General features: G+C 39.2%; 1 protein-coding gene across 5 annotated transcripts in view; it reads right to left on the reverse strand.

The window, feature by feature from the left end:
* Tbc1d8b (TBC1 domain family member 8B) overlaps window positions 1–20,382 on the reverse strand; it is a 66,351-nt gene that overhangs the window by 12,890 nt on the left and 33,079 nt on the right. For all 5 annotated transcript variants that reach the window (XM_035449920.1, XM_035449921.1, XM_027433618.2 and 2 more), the window contains 6 exons: window positions 10,902–11,051; window positions 10,063–10,213; window positions 9,390–9,604; window positions 3,921–4,038; window positions 2,080–2,365; window positions 705–831 (listed from right to left, as the gene is read on the reverse strand). In XM_035449920.1, coding sequence (XP_035305811.1) covers window positions 705–831; window positions 2,080–2,365; window positions 3,921–4,038; window positions 9,390–9,604; window positions 10,063–10,213; window positions 10,902–11,051 — 1,047 coding nt within the window. The remainder of the gene's footprint in view (window positions 1–704; window positions 832–2,079; window positions 2,366–3,920; window positions 4,039–9,389; window positions 9,605–10,062; window positions 10,214–10,901; window positions 11,052–20,382) is intronic.

The raw sequence follows: 20,382 nt of genomic DNA on the forward strand, positions 1-20,382 counted from the left end.
TGTATGTTCCCTGTAGAAAATTATATCTCTCTACAATATGTCTTGGCTAAGAACATTGGTCAAAGTCTTAGTCTGTAAAAGAGAATGATTTTTAACTTTTTATGGATTGATACATATTTAAAAGTGGTCATCATTTGTGAAAAGCAAGTGATTTTAATATCATTTAATGAAAAATAAGTTGAAGCAGAAGTATACAACCTAGGATCAATTCACAGAACTCAATGTTATAGTGCAGTTAGATTTTTAAGTTATTTCTTTGTTTGCATCATTATCTTATTCTTTTTTTTTTTTTGGTTTTTCAAGACAGGGTTTCTCTGTGGCTTTGCAGGCTGTCCTAGAACTAGCTCTTATACACCAGGCTGGCCTCTAACTCACAAAGATCCACCTGCGTATGCCTCCTGAGTGCTGGGATTAAAAGTGTGCACCACCATGCCCGGTGTTATCACATTTTTATGTATACAGTGTTCTGCCGGCACATGTATGCCTGCAGGCCAGAAGAGGGCACTAGATCTCATCGGATGGTTGTGAGCCACCATATGGTTTCGGAGAATTGAAATCAGGACCTCTGGAAGAGCAGCCACTGCTCTTAACCCCTGAGCTACCTCTCCAGCTCCTCCCTATCTCATTCTTAATATACAATATATAAATATGCCATGCAATTATTAATATGCTATGTAATCATATTTATGGTATGTAAAACTTACCTCATTGGATTCTTTAATCAAATCTGTAATATCCACTTTAGTATGACTGCTTTTTTCATTGATATTTGAACCCTGCTGAACATTTGAAGGCAATGGGCTATCCTTATTAATGACATTGTCAAAGAACCTATCCAAAAGTGACAATAATGTAAGAATTAGTGAAACTAAAATAATTGTAGCAGAGAAAACCACAGCTAATGTCTCCTAAGGTCAGTCAGAGGTAAATTTTAACTGAGAGCACAAGGGAAGGAGTATGAAGAAGAATCTAAATATGACTGGGAATTAGGAGACTGGGTAGAGGGAATTAGATACAAAAATGACTTGTAGAGTGAGAAAGTGAACAGGTTCAGTGCATAGTTAGCAAAAGCTCCAAACCCATTCAGAATAGAATGAATATCAGGAGTATACAGGTTTGAAAGGAGAAACCAGTTTTAAAAAGGAAAATTGAAGCCTTAAGAGTTCTGAATGCCAAAGGGAGGTGTCTATATTGTTCTGCACAGAATGGGGTTTGATGAAGCATTATAGTCTCCAATTCAAGTTCCCAATGCTTAACTCATAGAGATGTATGTATATATGCCTATGTACGTAAAACTCCATGCACTCCAATGCAAAGTCTCATTCATACAAAATTTATCAGGAAAATAAAACTCAATGACCTGACTAATGCCACGTGGAAAGCAGGATAATTTTCCCTCCTGGATACTTTAACATTACTAACTGGTTTTTTTGCCCCTCAGATTACTTCTTATACAGACACGTTCTAGTTTATAGTACAAGTATTAATGTTATCATTTACTGAATTAATGTTAGCACAGATATGTAAGGAACCTAACGTCACATCAAAGTGATATATTTTCTCTGCACTCTATGTAAAAACAAAGGGCTTGGCTTGGCTTTCAACCAGCTCTGTGACTTAAAACAAATTGCTTGAAGTTTCTAGGACTCAGGTTCCTCACTGGTAAACTAGGCAGACTGAACAACTTAATCACTCAGATCTCCACTGGATTTAAAGATTTTATTTTTTTGTTTTTTTGAGACAGGGTATCTCTGTATTGCTTTGGAGGTTGTCCTGGAACTCACTCTGTAGACCAGGCTGGCCTCGAACTCACAGAGATCTGCCTGCCTCTGCCTCCCAAGTGCTGGGATTAAAGGTATGTGCCACCTGGCTAAGATTTTAAATTTTTATATATGTGTTTGTGTGTTTATACACCATACATGTTGGGATGATGATGGAGACAAGAAGCCTGGAGCTGGATAGAAGCCTGACATGGGTGCAGTGAATCGAACTCATTTGGCATAGCAACAAACATTCTCAATTGCTGATCCATCTCCCCAGGCCCACCACCAGATTTAAATGCTGCAGTTCTTACAATACCTGTTCAATGCTGTTACAGCTTCAGCATCATCTTTACAGGTCAGAAGTTTGTCTAAATTATAGTCAAGTATTGCCAGTCCCAGTTGTAAAATGGCCTTTATTCCATCATAGAAGAAACAGTCCACCACATTCACTGCACTTTCAATAGGTAGCACACTAATGAAAAGTGTGAGGAACCATGAGAGAGAAACTGAGGAAAAGAAGGTCATATCAGTCATGTGTTCGGTCAGCTGAGGCAGGTGATCCCTAATAAGTTCTTCAAACACTGCCTGATCCACCAAGGCACCTGGAAAACATCAAAGCAAGTTTAAAAAAGGACCACCTTTCAAAAAGCTTTCTCTGTGATTCCTCTCCAATTTCATTAGCTTCCTGACACAGCTCATCTCACTTCCTTCAAATAGGAGCCCTTGAGTGCTTTTTCTATAATTTGAGCATCTCTGCAACTGCTAGTTGAGTGTCATGAACCTAAGAACACTTGAGAAATTCAATTTCAATTCATTTGAGGGGTCACCGAGTCTTTCTTACAGTCAGAGACATATACTAGATACTATTAATGAAGTGGGATTCATCTTCAAATAATTTAGTATCTTTTGTGGTGGTAGGATGTAACTCAGGGCCTGTGCATACTGGGAAAACATGCTATCACTCAGCTCATCCTTAGTCCTAAAAGAATTCACAATTAATAGAAGTAAAGATAAATGCACATATAAGTTATATGTGCATATATAACAAAAGGCAACATAATCAAGACCTAGGCACAGTACTGAAAACTTATGAAAGTACAAAGGATAGATTATGTATAAGTATTAAAATGGGATTACAGATCTTTATACATTTTATAACTAAAGATAATATCACACAATTAACAAAGAAAAATTGATTTTTTAGAAGTAAACTCATATAAATATGGAGACTTTAAGTTAATTCAAATCTCCCACCCCCCAAAAAAACTATTAAAAGCTTCCTTAGTAGCTCTGGGTGTCTCAGGTCATCATTTTGTCAATCTAGTGTTTATAAACTCAAAATAAAATTTCCGTTTCATTACAGAGCAGGCCCGGTTCTTAATTTTGAAAAAGTAACATACAAAACATTTTTCCAACCACCCATTCAATATTCGAAGGTCTTTGCCCAAGAGCATCTGTCAATGTGACATTTTGATATTGCTTGTGTTTTCTGTCTATCTCAATCTAACTTACCAACTCTTCAATAAGAAGCCAGGCTTTTTGGCACATGTCGGTAATCTCAGCACTTGGAAGGCCGAGGAAGGAAGATTGTTAGCTGGAGCTACACACCCTAAGATATACAGCTGGACCTTGTCTCAACAAACTCCACCCCTCCCAATCCACAAACAAAAACACTCTTCCATGAAATAGACAATAGACATTAAAATTGTTTAGAAAAGACTAAGTCTTCTGAGGTTGAAAAAATTTCTTCTGTTAGAAACTAAACAATATAGTAATAGTATTTAGAGTTAGGACCTCCAGGAAGTGATTCAGTCACAAGAGCTCTGCTTTAATGAATCAATTAGTTAATTTTAATGGAAGTTATCATGGAAGCAGATTTGTTATAAAAAGCAAGCTAGTTCTAGTGTGCTTGCTCTGTCTGACCATATGATATCCTATGTCACATTATTATAATGCAATAAGACCCTGACAACACACTGAACAGATGTTGGCAACATGCTCTTGGACTTCCCAGCCTCTAGAATCACTAATTAAAATAATATAAATCACTGTCTGTGCCATTTGGTGATAGCAGCAAGAACAGATTAAGCCAGCATTCATGTGTAGATATATTCATGCATGTTTGTGTGTCTGTATTCTTTTTATATTTGTTTTTACCAATGATTCGACGATTAAAATAATCAGGCAACATTCGTTCACATACAGCAACCAGAAGCCAAAAAGCTTCTTCTTCTTTTGCATATAGAAGCAATACTGAAGTCAAAATGTTCATTGCCTAAATTTCATAGAAAAGAAGGAAAACGTGATTATTGCTTTGGTAATAACTGCATTTCCTCTTTAAGCATAGAGCTTTTGAATAGCAAAAATGACAAGTAATAAAATAATAATGGCAATATAAGGAATTGAAACTAATCCAAAGCAAAACAATGTACAGTTACGTTAACATTTCCTGGTCAGTTATTTTATATAGCAATATTAAAGGGAAATGAATCAGTAATATAGTGGATATAAAATACCATAAAGAAAATCCAATTAGGCTGATTTCAATGGGTTAAAATATCTTAATTATTGTGAGTCTTTAAGAAAAAACACATAATTGTGGATGATACCCTAATATTGAAGAAAACAAACTTTGTAACTATCTCCTGGAGATTACGCCTTAGATATCAAATCAAATCCATCACTTCACTATTCACAAAACTAAATATCACAGCCCCATTAAATACTTTGTCTTCTTAGTTCTTCTGATTTTCATCACTGTAGAAACTCTTTATCTGGTACATGCAATTTTGACTCAAATCCTATCATTTCTACTAACAAAATGATTTTTTACATATATTCTTTCTTCTCGATTTCTATCACTACTTAACTTTCTGCTTACACTGGAGGGAAGAGAATGGGCTTGGGGTTCTTTCAATGTACCATTTGTAGAGGACCGTCATTATTGAATCTGTCTGGCACTCCTCTAGAAGACTTCATTTACAAAGCTGTCTTTACTTGACCTGACACAGAGTTCATCTAGCACAAAAGCCTTTTCCCAGAAGTGTTTGTTAAAAATAATCAGAGGCAGCTATTGAGCATGTGGTTGCCCGAGGCAATGGGTAACAGATGGGTCAAAAAGAAATTAACAAAAACATTTGAAGACAATCTGGGGACTTTGAAAAACTCTAGCATATCCTTAGGAATCTAGAAGTCCATGTTCATGTATATTGCTTTAGAGATATTTGTATCTTTATGTATACCTTTTTTTCTGAGGTGCTTGGGATGAAAGCCAGGGCTTTGTGTATGCTTGGCAAGCACCATATCACTGAGCTATGTTACAGCCTGTATGTATGTTAAGAAAGAAGACCAAGCTCTCACCACTGGCTAAGTTTTGGGCTTTTGCCACTCATAAACTGGTAAGACTAGAAAAAAAAGAAAGCTTAGCAGCATCTGAGATACCATCTTGGTCCCGTCAGAATGGCTAAAATAAAAAATACCAACGACAGTTTGTGCTGGAGAGGATGTGGAGAAAGGGGAACACTCCTCCACTGCTGGTGGGAGTGCCAACTCATACAGCCACTTTGGAAATCTGTATGGCGATTCCTCAGGAAAATGGGAATCAGTCTACCACAAGATCCAGCAATTGCACTCTTTGGCATATACCCAAAAGAAGCACATTCGTATAACAAGGACATCTGTTCAACCATGTTCATAGCAGCATTATTTAATGGCCAGAACCTGGAAACAACCTAGATGCCCCTCAACTGAAGAATGGATAGAGAAAATGTGGTACATTTACACAGTGGAGTATTACTCAGCACAAAAAACAATGGAATCTTGAAATTTGCAGGCAAATGGATGGAACTAGAAGAAACAATCCTGAGTGAGGTAACCCAGTCACAAAAGACAAAAAAATGGTATGCACTTACTCATATATGGATTTTACACATAGAGCAAAGAAGTAGCAGCCTACATTCCACACTGCCAGAGAAGCTAGGAAACAAGGAGGACCCTAAGAGAGACATGCATGGTTCCCCTGAGAAGGGGAAAGGGACAAGATCTCCTGAGCAAATTGGGAACATGGGGGAGGGGAGACAGAGTTAGGAGAAAGAGAAGGGGGGAGAGGAGGGAAGAGGAGGACATGAGGGAACAGGAAGACTGAGTAAGGGTAAGAATAGAGGAGAGCAAGAAAAGAGATACCATAATAGAGGGAGCCCTATTATAGGCTTAAAGAGAAATCTGGCACTAGGGAAATGTCTAGAGATCTACAAGGATGGCACCACTTAACAATCTAAGCAACAGTGGAGAGGCTAACTTAAATGCCCTTCTCTGATAATGAAATTGATGACTACCTTATATGCCATCCTGGAGCCTTCATCCAGTAGCTGATGGAAGCAAATGCAGACATCCACAGCTAAACACTGAGCTGAAATCTGGAATCCAGTTGCACAGAGGGAGGAGTGATGAGCAAAGGGGTCAAGACCAGGCTGGAGAAACCCACAGATACAGCTGACCTGAACAAAGGGGTTGATCATGGACCTCAGACTGATAGCTGGGAAACCAGCATAGAACCAAACCAGACCCCCTGAACAAGAAGTTCAGTTTGGAGGTCTGGGAAATCTATGGGGCTACTGGTAGTGGATCAGTATTTACCTCCAGTACATGAATGGACTTTGGGAGCCCACTCCACACAGAGGGATACTCTCTCAGCCTAGACACACCCGGGGAAGGTCTAGGCCCTGCTCCAAATGATATGACAGACTTTGAAGATCCCCCATGGAAGGCCTCACCCTCCCTGGGGAGCAGAAAGGGGTTGGGATAGGGGGTATGTGGGGTCAGGGGAGGAGGGGAGGGAGAGGGAACTGGGATTGACATGTAAAAGAGGCTTGTTTCTAATTTAAATTTAAAAAAAGAAAATAATTTATTACAAATCCTGACCACACTTTGTATTAATCTAATAGTTTGTCTCCCTTGATTTTCAATCTCCCAATGAATATTCATTTAAATATCTATCTATTGTATGTATATGCATATGTACACATGTATATGGGTGTGCTTTTCTGTGATGATATATTGTTTATGATTTAACAAATAAAGAAGATCAGAGTGCAGAACTAGCTATACTAGTTAGCCCTAGAGGCCAGGCAGTGGCAGCACACACCTTTAATCCCAGCCCACAGGAGATAGAGGCAGATGAAATCTGTTAGTTCAAGGCCATCCTGGGCTACAAGAAATTGACCCAGTCTACAAGAGAAACAGCACTCATACAAAGGTGATCCCAGCACTTGGAGTGACATGCGTTTAATCCCAGCACTAAGGAGGTAGAGACAGGAAGGGATATGGCTGGATGGAGAGAGGAATATAAAGGCAAGGAGACAGGAGCTCATGGCAGTCTGAAGCAGTCAGTCCGAGGGAGCAGTCTGGCACAGCAGTCTGAAGCAGTCAGTCTGAAGCAGTCAGTCTGAGGGAGCAGTCTGAAGCAGCAGTCTGAGGGAGCAGTCTGGCACAGCAGTCTGAAGCAGTCAGTCTGAGGGAGCAGTCTGGCACAGCAGTCTGAAGCAGTCAGTCTGAGGGAGCAGTCTGGCACAGGACTCTGAAGCAGCACTCTGAGGATGCAGTCTGAGGACAGGACTGCCCCTTTGATCTGAGGATTTGATAGAGGTAAGAATTCTAGTGGCTGGCCGCTCTGTTTCTCTGATCTTTCAGCTTTCACCCTCTGATAGCTGACCTATTAGAACTCTTGCTACACTCTTCTGTTGCAGGTACATATGAAGGCCAAAAATCGATATTATGAGTTCTTTCTCAATCATTATTCCACTTTATTTTGGTTATGTTTACTTTTGTATAATATATATATATATTTATATATATATACATATAATTTATGTATCTTATTTTACATACCAATCCCAGTTCCCTCTCCGTCCCATCCTCTCATGCCTCTCACTGACCTCCCCATCCCACCCCCATCCACTCCCCAGGGAGGGCGAGGCCTTCCATGGGGGATCATGAAAGAATGTCACATCATTTGGGAGACAGGACCTAGGCCCTTCTCAGTGAATCTGTGTTGAGAGAGTATCCCTCCACGGGGAATGGGCTCCCAAAGTCCATTTGTGCACTAGGGATATATACTGGTTCCACTGTTAGAGGTCCCAAAGACTGCCCAGGCCTCCTAGATGCCCCTCAACCAAAGAATGGATGGAGAAAATGTGGTTCATTTACACAATGGAGTACTACTCAGCAGGAAAAAAACCAATGAAATCTTGAAATTCCAACTCAAATGGATGGAACTGGAAGAACCCATCCTGAGTGAGGTAACCCAATGACAGAAAGACAAACATGGTATGTACTCACTCATATATGGATTTTGGACATAGAACAAAGGACTACCAGCCTACAATCCACACCACCAGAGAAGCTAAGAAACAAGGAGGACCCTAAGAGTGACATACATGGTCCCCAGGAGAAGGGGAAAGGGGCAAGATCTCCTGAGCAAATTGGGAGCATGGGTGAGGGGAGATGGAGTTAGGAGAAAGTAGGGGAGAAGAGGAGGGGAGAGGAAGAGATGAGGGAGCAGGAAGACTGAATCGGGGGAAGAATAGAGGAGAGTAAGAAAAGAGATACCATAATAGAGGGAGCCATTATAGGTTTTAATAGAAATCTGGCACTAGGGAAATGTCCAGAGATCTACAAGGATGACCCCAACTAAGAATCTAAGCAATAGTGTAGAGGCTACCTTAAATGGCCTTCCCCTATAATGACATTGATGACTACCTTATATGCCATTCTAGAACCTTCATCCAGTAGCTGATGGAAGCAGAAGCAGAGACCCACAGCTAAGCACTGAGCCATACTCCTGGAATCCAGTTGTAGAGAGGGGGGGGGTGATGAGCAAAGGGGTCAAGACTGCTGGAGAAATCCAAAGAAACAGCTGACCTGACCAAGTGAGAGCACATGGACATCAGTTGTAAAGCTGGGGAACCAGCATTTGACTGAACCAAGCACTCTGAATGTGGGTGTCAGTTAGGAGGTCCACTTTATTTATTATTTATTTATTTTTAAGAATTTTTTTACTGAACCCAAAGTTTGCCATTTCAGCTAGACTGGCTAGATAGCAAGCCCCCAGGATCCACCTCTCCCTACCACTAGTGGTACAGATGCACCCTACCATATACAAATTTGTTTACACGGATGCTAGAGATTCAAACTCAGGTCCCCATGTTTGTACTACAAGCCCATTACCCATTTAGAAAAAAAAAGATGGCTAAAAAAGTGACTAGGAACTCTTGGTGCTCTTAGAGAACCTGAGTTCAGCTCTTAGTGCCCATGATGGTAGCATCCAGCTGTGTGAGTGTCTCCAGTTCCAGGAGAGCCAATGCCCTCTTCTGGCTTCCAAGTGCACCTACACACATGTGGCAAATACCCACACATATACATAAATAAAAATGAATCTTTTAAAAAAGAAAATATTGAAATATCAATACTTTAAAATGTTCCCACTATCATCCTACTTACTTTAATAATATCCACTATCAATCTCAGCTCTACATCTGTTCTCATTATATGTCCCAAAATTCTAGAGTTGAATTTGATAATAGCATTTGAAATATGCACATAATATTTGAGATGACAGTGAAGTTGTACCTGGCAGTATCCTATTTTTGGATTCCTATATGCATAAGCTGTCAGTACCCGCCTCAGAGCAGATATGCCAGTATCACTCTGAAACGCTGGGTGCTCAGGCAGAGAGCGACGTAAGTCCCGTTCAATTTCTTCAGTAGCCAAGTTGCAGGTCCCTAAGGATTGTTCAACCACTTCAGCATAATAGCCAGGATTAGTAGCCATGTCATTAACAGCACCTGCAAGGACAATTGCGTTCACATGCTAAATGAATAATAAAATAAAGCTAAGATTTGCATATAGTGGCATATTTGTATTTTATTACCTTGAGGTTTAGCTTTATGTTCAAATAACATCTGAACACACAAAAAAGAAAGAAAATGAAGGAAAAGGAAAGTATTACATGGGTCTACAACATCGTTATTATTTATCAGAATAACATTTTCAAGAAGTTTTTACTTTTAATTTTCCCTTGATGCTACAGATATGAACCCTATAATGCCAATTATACATATCTTGCCTACTAAATTAATGTTGTCAGATAATAGATATGTATTTAGGTAAGAACACATAAATACAGTTTTTTCCCTTTGACTAGTCTGAACTCATGTCCTAGCCATCTTTGTGCTCAGAGCATAACTCTCAGAAGAGGCATCCTTAATGTCTATTGAATGAATGAGTCAAAGAAATGTACTACCTGAGAAAAGCATCCAGAGCTCTCCTCTCAAAGTCTCTGGAATCCCTCTTACAACTAGATCTCGGGTCTTCTTTGTCCGGAACATGCTAACACCACGCCCACATTCAGAAAATAAGATGTTCCAAGATTGTTCCTTCATCTTTTCTTTCAGCTGTAACAGAAAAATCAAGGCAAATAAATAGTGAGAAATGAATTTCTTTAAAATAACTTGTTCATTCTGCTTACCATGAAATAATGTATGTACAGTTAAAAAAATCAAAAATCATATGCACATAGTAACGCACTGGACCCTTAACATATAAAGTCTTAAGCCCATGCAAACCTAACAGTTTTAATTTAGTATCATGACTAGTTAAACTAGCTAAACTCCTAAACATTGCAAAAGCCTAACATCTAGGGGGTAAAAGCTTCAAACTGTCATCTTGCAACTGAGACTCAATAGCCAACATCCTCTTTTATCGTCACTATTGATAATAGTCTGAGTGTTGTGGAAGCAAACTTCAAACCTCAAATGTAAAGCTTTCTGTTCTGATACCATCCAGTACAGTGGCTCTCAATCTGTGGGTCACAATCCTTCTGGGAATTGAATGCCCTTTTCACAGGGGTCATCTAAGACCACCAGAAAACATAGATATTTACATTACGATTCATAACAGTAGCAAAATTACAGTTCTGAAGTAGCAACAAAAATAATTTTATGGCTGGTGGTCACCACAACATGAGGAACTGTATTAATGGGCTGTAGCATTAAGAAGGTTGAGAACCACTGATCTAGTATGTTCTAAAGATTTTTTCATTGACTGCTTCAATCCATAGATCTAATTATTTTGTTTCCTTACCATTTTAGAATCAAGATTCTCCAAATTTTGAGGGTGAAATACTGTCATTAAAGCTTCAGTATTTACAGTTTTGCTGCATTCTTTTTGACAAGTCAAAGGTTGCTCCTCCAAATGACCACATTGGCCTGTAGCATCAGAACTAATAGCAACCTGAAAAAGAAAGTCATAATGTGTTTATGTGTTTGTCCTCAATGTATGTTCAGAAGTTCATTAAGAAAAATGTGTTGCCAGGCTGTGGTGGCATACATCTTTAATCTCAGCAATCTTGAGGCAGAGGCAGGTAGATTTCTGTGAGTTTGAGACCGGCATGGTCTACAAAGCAAGTTCCAGGACAGCCAGGACTGTTACACAGAGAAGCCCTGTCTTGAAAAACAAAACAAACAAGCACCCCCACCCCCAGAAAAGAAAACAAAAAAGAAAGAAGAAAATCTGTTAATGTTCTGTCTACTATTCATAAGCCATAATCTATGGTCTATTAAATACTCAAGAAATGTCCCAGAAGCATGGTTTTCTTGTCAAAATAAAGACTATAACAAAGTGATCTTGGAAACAACACACTCAGAATCTCAGTGAGCCCAATTCCTCAACAAAAGCCGCAAAATACTGTCAAACACTTAAACCATTTCAGAACCCCACAAGTTAACCAGAGGAAATAATGACTTTAAAGAATTCATTGAAAGAAAAATAATGCAGGCTGAAGATGTACCTCAGTGGAAGAGTGACTGCCCAGCAAGCCTAAGAGCCCAGGTTCTATCCCCAGCACACACAGAAAAGGAGGGCGAGAGGGAAGAAGCATCAAATCCCCTCATGAACCTTAGTAAGAACACCAGAGCCTGAGCGGCTTTAACTGGAGGCTGTTCCTGCCCTAAGTCAGAAGTGGAGCAGCCATGAGAAGCCAGCAGTAAGGCAGCCCGTAGGTCTTCTGGAGTTCCCCTAAACGCCACCTTATCCTCAGCACAGTTCATATCTGATCTAACAGGCAGCTCCCGGCAAATCTCCACTTCTAAGGTGTGATCTGATTTGAGTCACAGCTCAGCTCTGAAAAAGAGCCTGTTTCCGGGGCATTAAAGAAAACCCCAGTGACCTGCTTCTAGCAGCACAGCTGTTTACTTTGTGACTTCATTTGGGGGAAAAGGGGTGCCTAGAAACCTGAAAGGAAGATATGAATAGCCAGATAAGCATATGGAATTTTGAAAGGTTAGACATCTTCTTGGTTATCTGCAAGTATGCACACATGTGTACCCCTCTGAACTGCTCAAGGAAATCAATGTGGCAGAGAGGGGTCTTAGTTATTCAACTGTCTTTCAAGGTGGGGAATGAAAATAAGGGCAATTTATAACCTTCTGAAGTTTGAGTAACACTTGCACATGAAATATTGCCTCAGACAAAAGATGGAATACTTAAAAGTTCAAGGCACTGAAGGAAATCAAACCTGTAATGGAATGATTACTAAATTCTGCTAACTCAGAAGCTGCTCTTGGGAAGGCAGGCTTAAAAAATAAAATTAAAACTTTAAAAAAAAAGCAGCACATCCTCTGTCACCATGGTAGGAGATGGGACCTATTTAGTGGTGTAAGCCATCCAGCTGGAATTAACTGCAAAGATGATTCTAAGTGGGCTGAAAACCTAATCAGGCACTGTTGACCATTTTATGACCCGCCAGTAATTCTGAACACAAGACAAATTTTTTGAAACATTACCTGGAGCCAATTTGAAAATAAATTTATAAATATGAAAAAAGCATCCAATAGAAAATGTCCCTGAGGGTGACTAGTTGTTGGATTTCATATACAAAGTTTATAAAGCAGATATTATCAAGATATCAAAACAGTTGAAAAAAACTACTCTTAATAAAAGACCCAGATTCTTTCTTCACAGGCCCAGATGAAGGATCAACAAAAGTTTTATGCAAAGGTCAGAGGGCAAATATTTTAAGTTTCATGGACCATAAAGTCCCTAATAATTTTCCCATTGTGGTATTAATGTACTCATTGACAAAGCATAATTGAATGGCATGGCTATGTTTCAAAATCTTGTTTACCAGGACATGTTATAGGTTGGCAATCTCCATACTAGAAGGTGGTGTAGCCATTGGGAACCTGGGACCCCATATGAATTTTATGGAGTGAAACTTATTAATATTACCTTAGTCAACTCTCATTCAATTGTGACCTAAGAAATAAATGCTTATAATGTTAAGACCAAATAATTTTTATAGTGTTACAATTTTGGGGTAGTTTTTATTTATTATAACATAGCCTAACTATTAAGGAAGGCTTATGGGAGGGTCTTTTTAAAAACACTCCATAAGGCTGGGGAGATGACTACTAGTGTGTAATAGTTCTTGCTGTAGCCTGAACTGCCATGCACTGTGATCAGATTGGTGACTACCCCAGTTGTCACAGGAGTGCTTTCATCTGGTGACTGGTGGAGGCACATTCAGAGACCCAAGGCCAAACATTGGGCAGAGTTTGGGAAGTTCTGTTGAGGAGAGGGAGGAGAGATTCTAAGAAACAGGGGGCTCAGGAACATTGCAGGAAAACCCACAGAAACCACTAGCCTGGCTCATGGGAACACACAGAGTCTGAACCAAGAACAAGGGAGCCTGCACAGGACCAATCTAGGTCCTCCGCATGTATGTGGCAGTTGTGTAGTTTGGTCTATATGTGGGACTCCTGGTAATGGGAGCAGGAGCTGTCTCTGGTGCTTTGGCGGGTTCTTGGGATCCTATTTCTCAGCTTGAATACAAGGGGAGGTGCTTAGTCTTATGGCAGCATGATACATCATGCTTTGCTGAAGCCCATGGGAGGTAGGCCCCTTTCTGAGAAATTTCAGAGGAGGAATATATTGGGGGGAGGTAGAAGGGAGGAGTAGGGAGGGAGTGGGAGGAGAGAAGGGAGGAGACGCTATGGTGGGGATGTAAACTAACTAAATACATTTATATAACAAAGTTCTTGCTGTACAAGCAAGAAAACCTGACTTCAGATCTCTAGAGCCTGTGCAAAGCTGTACAAAGTAATATACGTGTGTATTCTCATCATTTCTAGGCAAGAAGATTACAGGAAGACACAGGTGAATTCCCAAAGCTGGCAAATCAACTACAGTGAACAAGAGTGACTGCTTCAAACAAAGCCAGAAGTGAGGTGGTCACAGTGAACAAGAGTGTCCACAGTGAACAAGAGTGTCCACAGTGAACAAGAGTGACTCTGCTTTAAACAAGGTCAGAAGTGAGAACTGACACCAAAATTCTCCTCTGACCTCAACATGGGTACTGTGGCTTTGCACATGTATTTGTTCTGCACACATGCCAGCGGGGTTGCACACACAGGCCTTCCAGAGATGGTAGCATTCAGTTTTATACCTTGAGAGGTAAGTAACTGTACTGGTAGGCAAGGTGAAGGGTATTCTAAAGAAAGACAACCCATGTGGACCAAATAACAGAAGATTGGAATGTAGTATTTTTGCACTGGAAAATGGATGTAAAAATGGCCACTAGGAAATGGAAAGTAGGAAGTGAGCAAAGCAACGAGAAGAGGAATAGAATTGCAGTGCATTCTTTGTGGCCTAGCTGTCTGCTAACATACCTTGCATTTCTCTCCATTTCTATACATTGACTCAAGTGGAACACTTGACATCTATTCTCTCCCCATCTAAATCCCACCCTTCTTTTGGGATTTTATGAAATGTCTATTTGTTCTACTGTACAAAGAGGTAACAGGCCCTTTTGGCAAGAGGATAAGTTTGTTTGTTTAATATTTGGCATGTGGGGAATAAACCCAGGATCCCATGCTTGCAGGACAAACACTCTATCACAAGCCACATCACCAGCTCTCAGAGACAAGCTTTGTGGTCCACACAGGCATGGGTTCAAACCCAACTCTCTCAATAAGAGAAGCTAAGGAACAAACTATAACCACAAATGAGCTATAATTTGCTAGCTTTAGAAATGTATTGGTTTCCCTACATGACAAGACAATTCTCAAAGCAAGAGCTGGCTTCCAGGCAAAGATAAAAGCCAGGGCCACAATTATTAAAGCAGTAAAACTCAAAAGCACAGCTAAAGAACCCTTAGGTAAGATATCATAAAGATTAAATTGGTGCTTCCTAGACTCTTTATATAAGACTATGTTAACAACTCCTTCTGTTAAACATTAGAAAAAGCTAGCCTGTCCAGGAAGCCAAGGAAAAAAGAGTCAGACCATGGCACTGGTTTAATGGAAAGCAGGAAGTATTTACAAGGATTCATAAGAGGCCAATTAATTTTTAAAGGAACTATTTGTAGCTTGAATTGAAAAAACTGAGTGGACATCAGAGGAAAATAAAATAAACTATCCAATAAATAGTAGGCAAAAGATATAAAGAGATAAACATCAAATAAACATACAAAAATATTCAACATCACACAGTAATAGGAAATGCATTTTGAAAAACAAACCACACCTACTAAAATCAAAACACCGACAATATCAAGTCACTGTGAGGATGTAGAACACGAACCCTTGCTCATTTCTGGTTTTTTAAAAAAGGTATAGCTACTTTGCAAGATGGTTTGGCAGTTCTTACAAAAGTAATATAGGTTTAACATACAGTTTAGTAATGATACTCCCACTCATGTACTCAAATGAGTTAAAAACTCACATCTGCACAAAAACATACATGTGAATTCTTACAGAAACTTTACTCACTAATTCCCCCAAGCTGGAAGCAACCATGTGTCCTTTAGTGAGTGAAAGGATAAATACTGCGTTACATGTAAAAATGGGGTATGTTTTAGCTAAACTAAATACAAACATAAATAAGCTATATAATGTTGATCATTCCTATAATCCCATTACTCAGAAGGCTGAGGTAGGATTGCAGGTTCAAGGCCAGCCTGAAATACATTGCAAGCTAAATGCTAGTATAGGATATACAAAGTGAGATCCTGTCTCAAATTCAGACTGACTAAATACCCAACTATGTATGTATATGTATATGTATGTATATATATATATATATATATATATGTATATGTATCTGATGTATATTCATTGTGGTGGTTATAAAAGTGGGAACTCTCACATATAAAATTATGTATTCTACTAAAAATACCTTCTTATAAGGTTAAAATCATTATACTTCTCAGCACCTCCACCCTTAAACAGCTTCCCAAGAAAAACAGAAACATTTCCAAAGATTTCACACACATTCTCTTACTAGCATTATTTAAAGTACCCAGCAATTCCTTACTATTTGTAGCCATTCCCTATCATCTTCTCCATCCCACTCAGATTCTAGACAACTACCTGTATTTATCACCATAAACTGGCTTATTTCAGACTTTCATATAAGTGGAATCTTACCATATGTGTTGTGTTGGGCTCCTTTCATTTGGCATAGTATTGTCAAAGTTTACACATGGAGTAGCATGAATCACCACTTCATTTCTCCTTATTGCCCTATAATATGTGTGCTGGCAGTCTTATGTCAACGTCACACAAACTACTGAAAGTAGGGAACCTCAATTGAGAAAATGCCTCAATGAGATCTGGCTGTAGGGCATTTTCTTAATTAGTAATTGATGGAGGGACCAGCCTATTGTAGGTGGTGCCATCCCTGGGATTGTGGTCCTGGGTTCTGTAAGAAAGCAGGATGAGAAAGCCATGAGGAGCAAGCCAGTAAGCAGCACCCCTCCATGGCCTCCACATCAGCTCCTGCCTTCATGTTCCTGCTCTGCTTGAGTTTCTGTCCTGAATGAACAGTAATATGGAAGTGTAAGCCAAATAAACCCTTTTCTCCCCAACTTGATTTTTGGTGATATTGTTTTGTTACAGCAATAGAAACACTAAGACAATTATGCCACTGTATGAATACATTACATTTAATCATCATTTTGTAGACAGTGATGTTTTTAAACAATTTTTGGGAAATAATTTCACTGGGTACATATATGAACAGTAGTTGTGAGAACATTTTAGTATTCATGGGTGGATATCTATGGGTAAAATTACTGGGCATATGGTAAATCTATGTTCAACATTTCAAGGAACTACCTAACTGTGCTCCCATGCAGTATAGCACTTTACATTCCATGCAGCAGTCCATGGGGTTTTCAAGATCTTTATATCTTCCTGAATTATTAGCAACCTTTTAAATGAACGGATAGCATCCTGTTATGGTTTTGAGTTAAATTTCCCTAGCAACAAACAGTACAGAAAGCTTTTCATGTGCTTACTTGGTCATTTCATTACCTTGTTTGGAGGAATACCTACTGTATTGGAATCTGTCCTCAATTCAAAGGCACAGAGACTTCGCTGCTACATTTACTCTAAGACTTAGGAAATTTTAGACTTACAGTTTTGTTCTCTGATCCACTGTGACTTAATTTTATAAGTGCTTTAAGGGAAGAGTCCAAGTACACCTCTTGTGTATGGTTATCCATGTCCCAGAACCGTTTGTTGAAAAGACTTTAATCCCTTACTGAATTAACTTCTATCCTTGCTGACAATCAATAAATCGTAGATGTTAAGGTTTAGTTCTACACTCTTCATTCCATTACTGTTGTGAAATAATAGCTTAAGATGTGTTACATTTGTTCATGCTGTGGAATATTTGTTTAATGAAGCAAAGATGTGTTGCATTCTTTTATGTTGCATTAAACTCTGTGAAGCTGTGTTACTTTGACTGTCTAAAACACCTGATTGGTCTAATAAAGAGCGGAATGGCTAATAGCTGGGCAGGAGAGAGACAGAGAGGATAGGTAGGTGGCAGGCAGAGAAAATAAAAAGACAAAAAGAGAAGAGGGGGAGAAAGAAAAGGAGGAGGAGAGGAGGATGCAGGGGCCAGTCATCCAGCTACATAGCCAAGTGCAGAATAAGAAGAAAAGAAATAGAGAAAGGTAAAAGGCCAGAAGCAAATGGTAGATGGGATAATCTAAGTTAAGAAAAACTGGCTAGAAGTAAACTAAGCTAAGGCAAGGCACTCATAAGTAAAAATAAGTCTCTGTGTGATTATTTGGTAGCTGGGTGGTGGGCCCCCCAAAGAGTAAATATTTAAAAAAAAAGAAAATGGAACAACACATTACATTTATACATGCCTATCCTAATGCTTCAACCACAGTGGTGGTTACTATAGCTGTTTAGTACATTTTAAACTCAGGGAGCTCTAATTTTCTACTACAGTTTTTTTTTTTTTGCTTGCTTTACTTTTGTTTTTCAGACAGAGTCTCACAGCTCCAACTGTCCTGGGACTCAGGATCCTCTAGCCTCAAGCCTCTTGGGTGCAAGGATTACATGCACCATCTTGCCCAGCTTTCAGTTATTTGTATTTCTGTTTGACTTTTATTACCTCTGTTTTTAATTTTAATACACTTCAATTTACCCAGCTTCTGAAAATTAACAATGCCAAAGATCTTTTTTATTCCTTTTTTTATTAGAAAATTATTTTACATGTCAATCCCAGGTCCCTCTCCCTCCCCTCCTCCCCTGCCTCCCCCCCCACCCCAACTAACAACCTACAGATCCCATACACTTTCTGCTACCCAGGGAGGGTGAGGCCTTCCATAGGGGGGTCTTAAATGTCTGTCATATTCTTTTGGATAGGGCTGAGCCTAGACACAATGCCAAAGATCTTAAGCGATTTAAAAGAAAACTCATTTGACTTCTCAAATTTTACCAGCCTAAGAAAAATAAAAATGATGTCCATAGCTCAGGTAGATGGAAAGTAGCATCTTATATTTTGTAAATACAGACAGAAAAAAATGATGATTGCATGCCAAATGTCAATCAATGCACATTATTTAGTTTAAACCATATGACAGAAGCCCCAATTATCTATTGATAGTATATTCAAACTATTAGAAAAATATTCAAGAGGAGGAAGAGAAAAACCTCTTATGTGAAAAAAGCCCTAGATACAAATTTATAAGAGCAATAGCAAGTATTCTAACTGTATTTATAACTACCTCTGAAGTATTCATAAAGTCACATTCACTTACAAAGACAGTGGCTTGAAACAATTTAGCATTTGAATTGTCAGAGGGTGCAATGAAGTAATTATTTAAGCAACAAAGCTTAATTCTTGTGAATTGTTTTTTTTTTCCTCTGACTGTTACTTCATGGCTAATACCATTTCCAAATGGCATGGATTTGGGTGCTCACAATTATGAAAGGACATTTTGTTGTCTGAGCATAACCCAACCTCATCTAGAAAGTAACACAGGTTGTTTATTTTGTACCCTTAAGTTGCTTTATCCACTTTTTTTTTTTTTTTACCAAGCACTGATTTTAGAAATAGGATATGGCTTCAACGGTAAAGGAAAAATAGGGCAAAGGTTAATATTTCTTTGTGTATAACCTTTCTATGAAATAATGCACTTAAAATATCTTACAAACACAGCACAATAAAGTGATTGGGAGACAGAGTTGAGCTATAAAAGAGAAAAGAAAAAAGACAGAAAAGTACAAAAAAACACTTCTTTCAAATACCAGAAGCTTACTGTAAACTGCATCCCATTCATACTCCATAATTTAAAATAGGCTGCAAATTTTATTTCTAATAAAATTTCTGGTTTCATCTACTCCCCTTGAGCTACAATACCTATTTTTAATTGTAGTCACACAGAAAAAAATACCTTTTTTTTTTTTTTGGTTTTTCGAGACAGGGTTTCTCCTTATAGCTTTGGAGCCTATCCTGGCACTCGCTCTGGAGACCAGGCTGGCCTCGAACTCATAGAGATCCGCCTGCCTCTGCCTCCCGAGTGCTGATATTAAAGGCATGCACCACCAACGCCCAGCTAAAAAATACCTTCTTATTCTTTAAAATTTTTATTACATTTATTTATTGTGTGTGTGTGTGTGTGTGTGTGTGTGTGTGTGTGTGTGTGTGCAGTGGGAGTGTGTGTGTGTGTGTGTGTGTGTGTGTGTGTGTGTGTGTGTGTGTGTGTGTGTGTGTGTGTGCGCAGTGGGAGTGTGTGTGTGTGCGCGCAGTGGGAGTGTGTGTGTGTGTGTGTGTGTGTGGTGTGCAGTGGGAGTGTGTGTGTGTGTGTGTGTGCAGTGGGAGTGTGTGTGTGTGTGTGTGTGTGTGTGTGTGCAGTGTGTGTGTTGTGTGTGTGGTGTGTGTGTGTGTGTGTGTGTGTGTGTGTGTGTGTGTGTGTGTGTGTGTGTGTGTGTATGTATCAAAGGACAATTGATGGGATCAGTTTTCCTTTTCCACCAGGGATCAAAATCAAGTTGTCAGGCTTGGTGGCAAATGCCTTTACCCAGAGATGGATGTCTCTAGCTAATATTTCCTTATTCCTAAGGCAAACAAAAATCAGTCATGTGGGTTTAACTACTATTTCTGTTTGTATCATTATGTGCAATAAGCAAATAATTCTTTTCCCTTTTTCCTTCTGTTTCCTTTGTTTAAAGTCGCCTTTGGAGAAAAATTAGTAGAACACAGGTGATATTAAATGGGAAAAGGGAATCCTGGGGAGGGAGATTTAAGTGGTGAGGGGAGGGTA

This window comes from Cricetulus griseus, chromosome X (genome assembly GCF_003668045.3).
Source record: "Cricetulus griseus strain 17A/GY chromosome X, alternate assembly CriGri-PICRH-1.0, whole genome shotgun sequence".
In the NCBI taxonomy this organism is placed as follows: Eukaryota; Metazoa; Chordata; class Mammalia; order Rodentia; family Cricetidae; genus Cricetulus; species Cricetulus griseus.